The following is a 13094-nucleotide window of genomic DNA, read 5'->3' as shown; positions in this document are numbered from 1 at the left end:
GAGTCAATAATGTAGATTTAGTTTGGTAAAATTAAATTACCGTATATACTCAAGTATACGCCGAATTTTTCAGCACATTTGTTTATGCTGAAAAAGCTCCCTTCGGCTCGTGAGGGACTAGGTAAAAGAAAACAAAAACAATACTCACCTCCCAGCTGGCGTCTGTGACCCCGGCGCGATGGTCTCCCCGGCGGTGGGGCAAGCTGCTATGTAATTGTCCCCACTGTCATCTCTCTGCTCGGCTTTGAATTCCCTTGCCGTCTGTGATTGGCTGGCGCTCAATCCAATCACAGCACTTACTTGCTGACGGCTGGGAAATTTAAAGCCGAGCAGAAAGATGATAGTGGGGAGAAATACATAGCAACTTGCCGCACCGCTGGGGAGACCATCGCGCAAGGGACAGAGACGCAGGCTGGGAGATGAGTATTGCATTTTGGTTTTTTTACCTAGTCTAGCTAGGCTTATACTTGAGGCACCTAGATTTCCCAGTTTTTTTGTGGTAAAACTAGGTGCCTTGGCTTATACCCGAGTATGTATGGTAATCCATTATTGTTATTTATCTTAACTTGTGTATTTGTTCTATGTTTTCATTTCAAAGTACATGTGAGACTTTAAACTGCATAAATATCAATAAAAACTGGAAAAACTGAGGTGTTCTAAAACTTTTGACCAGTAGTGTATATCAAGAACTTTAATGTGGTGTGTACGTTTTTTGACAGCAGCTGTACAGGTCATACCCTGATACCTACAAGACAATGATTAGTGGAGGGGATGGATCTAACCACATTACCTGTCCGAGAGCTGTCCAGAAAGAAATGACCCCGTAAGAACACCAGCAAAAAACAAAGACGTTGTCAGCGGCCCCTTCCAGTCATTGTCACAGACTATATCCCACTGTAAAATAAAATGGCAAATGAACTAAAACACAGGATTTGTTCCACAAACTATACATTTAACTCAGTCCTGGGCTCAGTGACACGAAGATGTGTGCAGGTAGGAAGAGACCCTTCCCATGGATGGAAGGTTTACGCCTGGGCGCACCACAAGACGCAGAGCCACGGAATTCACCAAGATGCGCAGGTCTAGGGCCACCTTCACACACGGCAGACATCCTGCAGAAAACATGCAGACATGCCACAGCATTTACAGCACAGCTGTAAGATTCGGGGGCCGGCGCTGGTGACAGGTGAGTTGCCGCCGGCCCCCGAATCTTTAGAGACGAGTGGGGAGATACTTGGCTAATGCACTACTCGCTCGAGTAATGTGCCTTAGCGAGTATACTCGCTCATCTCTAGCGGCAATATATGCAGCCAAATCTGCACCATTTGGAGACGGATTTGGCCACTACGGTTTTCTAGTGTCATTGCTGTGGGTTTTGCGTTGTGTAAAGCCTGTAGCGAATACGCTGTGTGAACGCGGCCCAACTAACACTATAGGCAGATTTAAGCCATGTTCAATTCCGCCTCCAAATCTGCAGGTAACCAGTGAATTTTGGCGTGGAATTGACCTCTGCTTGCAATGCGTCCCGTGGGCTAACTCCACCAGTATGAAAGGTCCCTTAGTCCAGATTCACACATGCTGGTATCGATGTAGTTTATAAGTCAAGGGGACCTAAGGGCTCCTTCAGACGAACGTATGCGCAAATACGCTCAGCTCAGCACAACATATTAGCACAGTGAACAAGGGTGATTTGCCTGCATATCGGAGCACAGTACTGTACGTTTTTCGCACCCTGGGCCAGTTCACACACGCACACAACACCCCCCCCCCCCCCTGACTTGAAGGCTATTTCACCTAATGAGGTCCAGATGTGTTCTTTTCTGGTTTTGCAGCATACACACCGAAGCACAAATGATATAATTTTATTCCATAGGTCAATACGAACATGACGACACCAAATTTATTTATTTATTTTTTGCTGTACTACTTAAAAAAAAATTAAATATCCATAAAAGTGTTATTTTCTGTTGCCATTTGACTGCCATAACTTTTTTTTGGTCGATGGAGTTGTGAAGAGGCTCATTTTTTGCAGCGGCTTCTATTGGCACCATTTTGGAGTACATAAGACTTTTTGATAGTTTTTTATTAGATTTTTTTCTTGGCGATAAAGGACCCTTGAACACCAATCTAGCAGTATTTAAAGGGTTAAGAGCCACTATCAACGTAAATGCTGAATGCGACACCGGCCATGTATGGCCTGGGATTGGATCCTGCTCCACTCCCTAGAAACCCAGCAGAATGTACATATACATTCTGGAGCACTAAGGGCTTAAGCACCACTTTTGAATCCTTTACGTGGATGCAAACAGCACTGCCATTTCGCCTGATGGTAGCACAAAGTGTACCTGCACTTTCAGATGGCTTTCCAGAATTAACTGTTATGTGTACCAGAGGTGAACAGTATTTCTGGCCACTGCATGGCATCTGAGCTAATGCCTCCCCCAAACAGCGCATAGAGAAAACAGCTGGTTCTGCTCCCTAACTCTGTGTAGCACACAGACATAAATAACTTTAGCATAGACAACATTAGAAAAGTACTGAGCAGTGGAGTTGCAATTTCAGTAGCTGTAAATCCCTTACCAATTAGCTGCTACAGTTACTCTTTGTTTCAGGCCCATTCAGGCACTCGTTTCTATGATGCTCGCACTGCACAGGAGCGAATATCACTGGATCGCTCACAGCGCGTCCAGCAGGGCGGCTAGAGGAGAGTTCTCACGCCACTCCCCCTCCCCCCCCCCCCCCCGGCCCCTCTCCATTCACTGTAAGCAGCAGCCATTCAACACTGAACAGGTGCTGCTTACACCGAACGATGTGTCGTATGGATTTTAAGCTGCTTAAAAGTGAACGACTGGCTGATTCTCATCCAGTTTCTGCATACTTTTACAGGGAGAACAATAATCGTTATGTGTAAAAGGGCCTTTAGTCTCTGTTTCTGTTCCCCTCCTTCTGCCCCTCTGCTCTCCACAGAATTCTATGTGCAGAATGAGATACACCTCCCTCCACTTCCTTTTCTAAGTTTTGCTATCTTTGCTACTAGAGACAAACTTCACATGACAGCAGACAGCAAATTAGAAGGAAGGGAGACTCCCAGAGGCCAACACTTTAGAGGGAATTTCAGCACAAAAAAGTAACTTTACACCTTATTCACATGACCACAAATACGCCGCTATTTAGTGGCGTTCAAAAAATGCCAAAAAATCGTGACTATCCAACGATAGGACTAACTTGGCGTACAACACTGGAAAAGGAAACCGCTAGCTATATTTAGGCCTTAGTAGTCATTCCGAGGATTTCTGTCAATTGATAGATTTCCGAGCTACAGCATATTTTTTTCTGACGCGCAGCAGATTCACGTATGAAAATACGCGGCTAAAGTTTGGGACTCGATCGTGGCAATTCTTCATTGATGTGATTTTACGGCACGTGCGGACGACTGTAACAATGCATACGGTCGTGTGAAAGAGCCCTTAGGTACATAAAGTGATTTGCACTTTTGCTAGTTATCACACTGGCTATCATAGTAACACAAGTCATCTGAGGTGCAGGGATCATGTAAGTTCAATCTAATGACTGCAAGAAGAAAAAAGAGCTGGTGATTGTTAATTACTTGGACCAAAGATCATCCCAGGTTTAGCTACCTACCCGTTCATCTAATAGTGTGCCCTCATCTTCGCCACTCATTGGGGTCAGAGGGAGAACCTAGCTGGCATTATTTGGGGTTAGATAGAGTCTAGATCCTGCACTGATCCCAAGAACAGGAGTATCGTATACCCATCAGTTAATGGCGCGGCGGTCAAGCATGTGCATTCAACTCAATGGAACTAATAGGGATAGCTCAACCCCTTTTAAGCAATAAGACCTGGTTGCTGTCATTTCAGAGCAAACCTAAGGCCGGCTACATATGCGGATTTGCATTGCGGAATACGGATTTCACAGCAAATACCTTCCATAGCATGCTACGTAAAGGTGACTCTTCCTGCACATGAGCAGAAATCAATTGCGGCTTCCGCTCGCGGCGGAAAAACTGCAGGTTGCTCCAGTTTTGCACGGACAGTTTCCATTAAAGTCAATGGAATCCATCAGACCCATGGCCCTTCCGCAATTGACACTGCATAAAGGTTGCGGATTCTGTGTCATTCCTAGGCAATAACGTGGGAAAAGCAGGAGTTTAAAAAAAAAATCTGTACTGCGCCTGTCCAGCAGTGAGCCATGCAGACCATCCGCAGTACAGAAAAAGCAAAACAAAACAGGTATCCGTGGACACCGCTGCTGCCAGGGCCGGATTCCATTGCAACGCAGCTATTACGGTCTATTAACCCCTTGAGTGGCAGGTTTCCTACCACCCTGTCGTGCCCACCAGGGCAGGTTTTTTAAAATGGTCTAATCATTGAATTTCAACTAGTTTTGCAGTTGCGTCTCAAGAGCCATAACTTTTTCATTTTTCCATTGACATGGCCATATAAGGGCTTGTTTTTTGCGGGGCAAGTTGTGATTTTTTAAACAGGGGGGAGGAAAAAAAGAAATGGGGAAAAAAGAAAAAAAGGGGCCATGTCATTAAGGGGTTAAATAATGTATTAACTTCCTTCTCTGTGTCATTATGACGCACGGATACCACATGTGTGATTGTATTTTTGATTTTTTACAAAGTAAAGGGAGACAAGTGTTTTTTTTATTTTTTTAATAATTTTTTTACTTTTTTTTTTTTTATTTTTTTTTTATTTATTTTTTTTTTTTGTCCCTTTAGGGGACTTCCACAGGGACCCATCAGGACCCCTGATCACATTCCAGGGGTCCGATGGTGACAGCCCTTTACATGCTGCAGTGACAGCCCTTTACATGCTGCAGTGACATAGACTGCAGCATGTAAAGGGTTAACACAGCAGAGATCGGAGGTTTTCTCTGATCTCTGCTGTAAGAGCTAGTACCTAGGTGTCCTCTGACAGCTAACAACCAGCTCTCCCTGCCACAGAGACCATAGGCTTGCTTCTGACAAGCCGATGGTCTCTATGGCAACCTGTCAACAAAGCAGGACATTGCCGACATGTCGGCAATATCTTCTGCTGGTTTTTCAAAGCCCTTGCTTTGTTCTCTGTGGGACTGTGCAGGCAGAGCACACTGTCACAGCTTGTGGCATTGTGCTCTGCAGCTCCCATAGTGATACATAGCCCGGAAATCTTCCGGGGTATATCACTATGGGCAGTGGAGCTCGTCCCGGAACTTTTCCGGGCGTGCCACTCAAGGGGATAGCTGAATGTTCATGCTGTGGAATTCCATTGCAGAATTCCGCAGCATTAAATAACCCGCGGCATGTCTTATTTGCTGCGGGAATAAGCGCGGAAGGCTTCCATTGTAGTCAATGGAAGCCAGCCATCACGCTATACTTCCACTGTAGCACAGCGGACGTATAGCGTGAATACGCTTCGCCACCTACTGCCGGGCGCATCATAGGATACTGCCGGCGTGTCATGCGGGACTCGCACAGCGGATCCTGAAGAGATTATGGGGTCTTTGGGGGGGTGCTGTGATGGACTCCGCTGCACTATTCCGCTTGCGGAGCCCGTCACTGCTGTGGGCATGAGCCCTTGATGTCACAAAATACCTTTTACTCCATGGGTTCGGAGGGCTGTGCTAACTCCCTAAGTGGTATAAAATATCTAAATAAATGAAGAATTCACATTAAATAGGACTTCATTTTGCACAAATCCAAAATAGGTGTACGAGTCCTCAGATTCTCCATATACCTCTGAGATCACTTAGCGATATGGCTTATTAAAGGGGTTGTCCCGCAGCAGCAAGTGGGGTTATACACTTCTGTATGGCCATATTAATGCACTTTGTAATATACATCGTGCATTAAATATGAGCCATACAGAAGTTATTCACTTACCCCCTCCGGTGCTGGCGTCCCCGTCTCCATGGCGCCGACTAACGCTGTCTTCTCCTTCCATTAGACGCGCTTGCGCTGTGCGGTCTTCTGCTCTGTTGAATGGGGCCGCTCCGGCGTGCTCGCCGCACATGTCTTCTGCGCATGCACAGACCAGCTCTCCGGTGCAAGCACACCGGAGCGGCCCCATTCAACAGAGCAGAAGACCGCACAGCGCAAGCGCGTCTCATGGAAGGAGAAGACAGCGTTAGTCGGCGCCATGGAGACGGGGACGCCAGCACCGGAGGAGGTAAGTGAATAACTTCTGTATGGCTCATATTTAATGCACGATGTACATTACAAAGTGCATTAATATGGCCATACAGAAGTGTATACCCCCACTTGCTGCCACGGGACAACCCCTTTAAGGCTGAGCTCACATGAGCATAACTCGCAGGATGCAAGATATACGTGCAGCATGCCAATCGCCATGTACTATCTTGGTGTGTATGCTCACATTATACGCACCAAGATAGGGCGCATATTTTGCATAAATCATATGAGTGGCAACATGGCTGCCTATGGAAGATCGGTACAGTGTATTACATGCGCAAAACCTGAGCGCGGACTTCGTTGTAACAATACGTTCCTGTGAGCCTGGCCTAACCCAGAGCACAGAGCCAACAGGCTGGTAAACACTCCATTGTTGGGTCAAGTAAATAGTAACACAAGAAGAAACACTGTTACACAATGCAAATATAGATAAATAGTATCCGCTGATGCCAGGGACATCTGTCTGCTTGCTCCTAGTATAGTTTTACTCTCACGCCTTGTACCGCGCCAGACCAGGAGACTTTCTCCAATATCAACATAGTCTGCTCTTATTCCCAGCAGTCATTCACACCTTCCCCACCGGGGGAGCCCTCGGATTATTGTCACCTTATATGCCGCAGTTGTCCAGATTAGGCGACAGAATACAATATACCAGCCTGCTAGCTTCACAATAAACATCTTCTATCCTGAATGCCAACCAGCAGATGATTCATTATATAGTAAGTTGATTTTCTATTATACTTCATATTTCATTCACCCTCCCTCATCTTCATACTCTCCTTGCTGTCAGTGAGTGGAAACACTATTCTATTTACACAGTGTCTGCAAACTCCCCAATCTCTGCCTCTTCTGCTGTTACAGCCCATGTGTGTGTTGTGTGTGATCTGGCCAAAATGTCTCTGAATGCCTAACACCTATTAGCATCCTGGGACAGGAGAGGGGCGGGCATTCACATACTGCCTCCCTGCTGATTTGACATGAGAAAGAAAAATGCAGCAAGGGAATTGAGGAGAAAGAAGTACAGCACAGTGAACTACTGGCAGAATGGTAGGCTTGCTACATACCCCTGACCGCAAACAGCAGAAAAATGGAGGAAAGCCACCTGAAAATCAGAACATGAAACAGGATGCAAACAGCAGCAAATGTGAAGGTAAGGAGAACCTGTTAGATTTAAGAAAACTTGTTGAAAAGGTATGCTTTAACCCCTTAACGACCAGCCCATAGTGTTTTTACGTCCTCCCGAAGTGGGCTTTATTCTCTGAGGATGTAAAAACATGTGTCCTGCAGAGAATAATGCCCCTCGGGCTGTGGACGTGACAGCTCCATGCTGTCGGTGTCCGCAGGTAGCTGACAGCATGGAGCTGTCATCCCGGGCTGTTCGGAGCCCCCCCCAGCATTGCGATCGGCGCTATGCAATGGATAGCGCCGATCGCAAAAAAGTAAATAAAAGTGCAATAAAAGTTAAAGATTCAGCTGCTCTGATGGATCGGATCCATCGGAGCAGCTGAAATTACTCACCGAGGTCCGCCGCACGACTCCCCGCTGTCTCAAAGCTCCGGGCGCCGTAGCCGTCCTTCTGCGCATGCGCGCCAGGCGGCATTACGTCAGCCGCATGCGCAGAAGGCCCGGCGGCGCGGGAGACTTAAAATCTCCTGGCTCCCGGCTCCTGTAGGTAGCCGGGAGGCAGGAGATGTCAGCGGGGACTGCGGTGAGCGGTCCCCGGTACCGCGATCGCCGTTATACAATGGATAACGACGATTGCGGAAAAGTGAAAAAAAGTGTAAAAAAAGAAAAGTTTCACCTCCCCTCATGGATCGGATCCATGAGGGGAGGTGAAAATACTCACCTCAGGTCCGCCAATGTCCTCCGGCCGATGTCGGGACCCCCCGCTGGCCTCTGCGATGTGCCGATGCGGCGCGCATGCGCAGAAGCCGGCGAGCCCGGCAAATTCAAAATCTCCCTGCACCCGGCTGTCACAGATAGCCGAGTGCAGGGAGATATGACTGGTCACCGCTGTATGTGGTTTCCAGTCATATGATCATCGTTATCCATCAGATAACGGTGATCATATAAAGTTAAAAAGTAAAAAAAAAAAAAAGTTAAAAGTAAAAAAAAGTTTAAAAAATTAAAGTTTCATCTCCCCTTATGGATCGTATCCGTAAGGGGGGATGAAATTACGTACCCAAGGTCCCGGATTTGTTCCCTGGTGGGATGTTGATCCGCAGATCTTACCCCAGCTTTGGCGCATGCGCCCGTCAGCATGATGGCGGACGCATGCGCAAAAGTGAAATATTGCCCAAGAAATATAAAATCTCCCTGCTGCTGGCTACAAAAGGTAGCCAAGAGCCTGGAGATGTCACGGGGAGCCGCGGTATGCGGTTACTGGTCACGTGATCGCCGTTATCCAATGCATAATGGCGATCACGTAAAAGTTCTTTAAAAAGTGGCAGTTTCATTTACCCTCACCGATGCGATTGGTTGGGGGAGATGAAACATCTTCTCGGAGGCTTCCGCATTTGAATCCAGATGCGATTATCCTCCATGGACCCTTCCGACTGCTGCGCATGCGCCCGCCGGCAAAATCCCGGACACATTCGCAGGAGCCGGGAAGCCCAGGAAATTTTAAATCTCCTTGCTCCCAGCGACCAATGGTCACTGAGTGCTTGGAGCAGTGACCGGTGGCCTCGCTGAGCGGTCCCCGGTCACGTGATAAAGTAGCGATCTAACATTAGGCCGGTCACGCATGACTGGAGAGGAATTACAGGTTCTGCATGCGCTTGATCAGTGGTAATCCACGGATCAATCGCATGCATTGGATTACACAATTCCCCCCAATTAGCGGGTCGGAATTACGTAATCCACTCGCAGAAACAGAACACAGCATGCTATATTTTACCACGAATATCTGCGACCTAGAGCCCATTGTGCTCTATGACCGTGGATATACCCGCACTCCATATGCAAACACATTGTGAACGGGCTGCGGGTACCTGGGTCATCTCTAAGCGACGGCACGGGAAATGCAAACAAAAAACCGCCTGTGTGAGTAGGCAGTTATGCGCAGTACATTACGCAACCGTACGCAGGGTCACAGCCGGGCTCACAGCTGGAATCCGCTGCAGGCCTCCGCAAGCAGATTCCGCCTACGGCTACGTGAGCACGGCGTTATTCAGACCGCTACCAGTAATCCGTAATTTACAAGAAGCCCCGGGAACATTCGTCTTCCTGCAGTTCCAGGAGCAGCTTGTTGAGCGCCTTCTCTGTGAGACCGCTGCACCGCAGCAAGATTACAAAGCCTCACAGCGCCACTTTTTACACCCCATACCCGCCGCTGAGGTTACGAAATACCCCCCAAAATACGAGAGGAGGGGGGGATACCCGGTTTTCTTGCCCCATGTGCCCAACCCAACCAGCCTCCGTAATTACCCCTGTCTTCGGACATAAAACGCAGTTTATATTATTACCTTTATCTAATATTTAGGGAATGCCAAAAAATGGGGATGGCGGAGGGGGGGGGGGGGGATTATTTTTAGGAAGTCAAATTTTTTTCCGTATAAGTGGGCAATGGGGCCTGGAATTTATTCAGTTCTGCCCTGAAATCCAGCGGGCATTCCCTCCATTATGGGCCTAGCCATGTGTCCTGTAAGTAGATTAGGGCAACAATGGGTATGTTTCTGAAAACGGGACAAACAGGGGTATCCATTTTGGGGTGAAAGTCTTCATTCCTATGTACACTGTACAAAAAAAACTGTTTTTAAATTGACAAAATTGCCAAACAAATGAAAATCGTAATTTTTTCCTTTTGCTTTGCTTAGATTCATTCAAATACTTTGGGGTCAAAATACGCAGTACACCCCTAGATGAATTTGTTAAGGGGTCTAGTTTTTAAAATGGGGTCATTTGTGTGGGTTCTCTATCGTTTTGGACGCTCAATGGCTCTACATGTGGGCAATGGGGACGGGAATTTATTCCGTTGTACCCTGAAATCCAACGGGTGCTCCTTCCATTATAGGCCTAGCTATGTGTCCTTTAAGTAGATTAGGGCCACAATGGGTATGTTTCTGAACACGGGACAAATGGGGATATCCATTTTGGGGTGAAAGTCTTCATTCCTATGTACACTTTCCAAAAAAAACAGTTTTTAAATTGACACAATTGCCAAAAAAATGAAAATCATAATTTTTTCCTTCGGCTTGCCTTAGATTCATTCAAAAACTGTGAAGTCAAAAAAGTCATCGTACCCCTAGATAAATTCGTTAAGGGGTCTACTTTTCAAAATGGGGTCACTTGTGGGCGTTCTCCATCGCTTTGGTCACTCAAGGGCTCTACAAGTGGGCAATGGGGACTAAATCTCCTTTAAGCAAAATTTCTGTTCCGAAAGCCACCGGTTGCTCCTTTCATTTTGGGCCCCATTGTGCATCCAGACATATGATTAGGGCCACAATGGGTATGTTTCTGAGCACGGGAGAAACAGGGGTATCCATTTTGGGGTGCAAGTCTTCATTTATATATGTGCTGTACAAAAAAACTGCTTTTAAAATGACAGAATTATCAAAAAAATGAAAATTGTAATTTTTTTCCTTCGGCTTGGCTTAGATTCATTCAAAAACTGTGAAGTCAAAAAAGTCATCGTACCCCTAGATAAATTCGTTAAGGGGTCTACTTTTCAAAATGGGGTCACTTGTGGGCGTTCTCCATAGTTTTGGTCACTCAATGGCTCTACAAGTGGGCAATGGGGCCTAAATCTCCTTCAAGCAAAATTTCTGTTCCGAAAGCCACCGATTGCTCCTTTCATTTTGGGCCCCATTGTGCATCCAAACGTAAGATTAGGGCCACAATGGGTATGTTTCTGAGCACGGGACAAACAGGGGTATCCATTCTGGGGTGCAAATGCTAATTTTCATGTGTACTATAGAAAAAAGTCCTGTCTTTAAAATGACATATTTGCAAAAATATGAAATTTTTGTTTTTCTCTTCTAAATTGCATTGACTCCTGAAAAAAAAACTGTGGGGTTAAAATACTCATGACACCCCTCAGTGAATACGTTAAAGGGTGTAGTTTTTAAAATGGGGTCACTTGTGGGGGTATCTATCATTTTGACTCCTATGAGCCTTTCCAATCTTGGATTGGTGTAGGAAAACAAAGTGTTCCTTAAAATGCTGAAAAGTAATGTTACATTTGTACGTCTCCTAAATGGTTAAAAAAAAAAAACGAAAGTTTTTCCAATGTGCGCCCAAAATAAAGTAAACGGATGGAAATATATATCTTAGCAAAAATTTCTATATTATGTTTGCACATATTTGAGATATTGCAGTTGGAAATGTGAAAAAATGACGATTTTTCCAAAATTTTCCCAACTTTGGCGCTTTTAATAAATAAACACAAATTCTATCGGTCTTTTTTTTCCACCTAAATGAAGTACAATATGTGGCGAAAAAACAATGTCAGAATCGCTTGGATATGCAAAACCTTTCTGGTCTTTTTCCATGCTAAAGTGACACGTGTCAGATTTGCAAAATTTGGCCTGGTCATTAAGGCGTAAACAGGCTTGGTCACTAAGGGGTTAAGAGACCAGTAGACTATAACCTGCTCTATCAGCTCATGTACAATCATGGGCATCTCTCTAGGAAACTGGATATAAACAGTGTTGGTTTACATCCCCTGCCGCGGCCTCCTAGTAAAAACCCACAGTTATATTTATCTTTCAGATTATTGTCTATTGCTGTCTATTAACCAACCCTTATACTATGCCGGAGTGGGAATGTATTCCAAAGTCCAGAAGCTGATTTATCTAGCCACAGCATTCAATGAAAGAATTGGTACATATTTAATCAATTGCATAAAAAGAGAAAAATCTGGTACCATATAGCCAGTATAAAAATAGTTATTGCTCTCAGTAAGAGAAACAGTATAAACGTGATACAATACCTTTTAGGGCTCCCACCCACTGGCGTTTTTTTCTCCACTGCGATGCGATTCTAAAGTTAAAGTCTCACATCGCAGTGCGAGAAAAACGCAGGCAGATATCCCAAAATCGCTGGGATATCGCTGCGACATCGACAGTCTTTTCAATGGGGCCAGCGGCAGCAGCGCCAGCCCCATCGAAAAGATATGGAGAATGCCGCTGACTTCTGCCACAGCTGTGACAGGAGTTTCCTTCATCCCCGCAGGGACCGCGGGGATGAAGGAACCCTCTGTCATAGCTGCGACAGCTGTCACAGCTGTGGCAGAAGTCAGCGGCATGCTATCCCATTGCTTTCAATGCTGCCGATCCCATTGAAAGCAGTGGTTTCTGACAAGCCCTGCAGAATGATTATCGGAGAAGGGCTTGAAATATAAGCCCTTCCCCGATAATCATAAAAAAGTGGTTAAAAAAATAATAAATAAGTTACTCACCTCTTCTGCTGTCAGCAACGTCCTCCGGCTGGCTCCCCGGCACTGCTACTGAGCTCTTTCAGCAGACGGGGATTTAAAAATCCCCACCTCCTGAAAGGGCTGTGCAGATTGGCTGAGGGCTCAGCCAATAGCAGCTACTGCTTAGCTATTGGCTGAGCGCTCAGCCAATGGCAGATAGCTCTTAGCTATTCATTCATGAATAGCAATATCTTAGCTATTCATGAATGAAAGCAATGGGATAGCATGCCGCTGACTTCTGCCACAGCTGTGACAGCTGTCACAGTTGTGACAGAGGATTCCTTCATCCCTGCGGTCCCCGCGGGGATGAAGGAAACTCCTGCCACAGCTGTGACAGCTGTCACAGCTGTGGCAGAAGTCCGTGGCATTCTCCATATCTTTTCAATGGGGCTAGCGCTGCTGCCGCTGGCCCCATTGGAAAGACTGTCGCAGCGATATCGCTGCGATTTCTCGCACTGCTCTGCGAGAGTTTTCACTTACTCT

General features: G+C 46.1%; 1 protein-coding gene across 1 annotated transcript in view; it reads right to left on the bottom strand.

Moving 5' to 3' along the window:
* The window catches only part of LOC136611486 (organic cation/carnitine transporter 2-like), a 52391-nt gene that overhangs the window by 25929 nt on the left and 13368 nt on the right, over nt 1-13094 (bottom strand). The window contains exon 2 of the mRNA XM_066591142.1: nt 791-894. Within this exon, the coding sequence (XP_066447239.1) occupies nt 791-894 (104 nt within the window). The remainder of the gene's footprint in view (nt 1-790; nt 895-13094) is intronic.

The sequence above is a fragment of the Eleutherodactylus coqui genome, chromosome 2, assembly GCF_035609145.1.
Source record: "Eleutherodactylus coqui strain aEleCoq1 chromosome 2, aEleCoq1.hap1, whole genome shotgun sequence".
In the NCBI taxonomy this organism is placed as follows: domain Eukaryota; kingdom Metazoa; phylum Chordata; class Amphibia; order Anura; family Eleutherodactylidae; genus Eleutherodactylus; species Eleutherodactylus coqui.
This window is presented reverse-complemented; position numbering and strand designations above follow the sequence as displayed.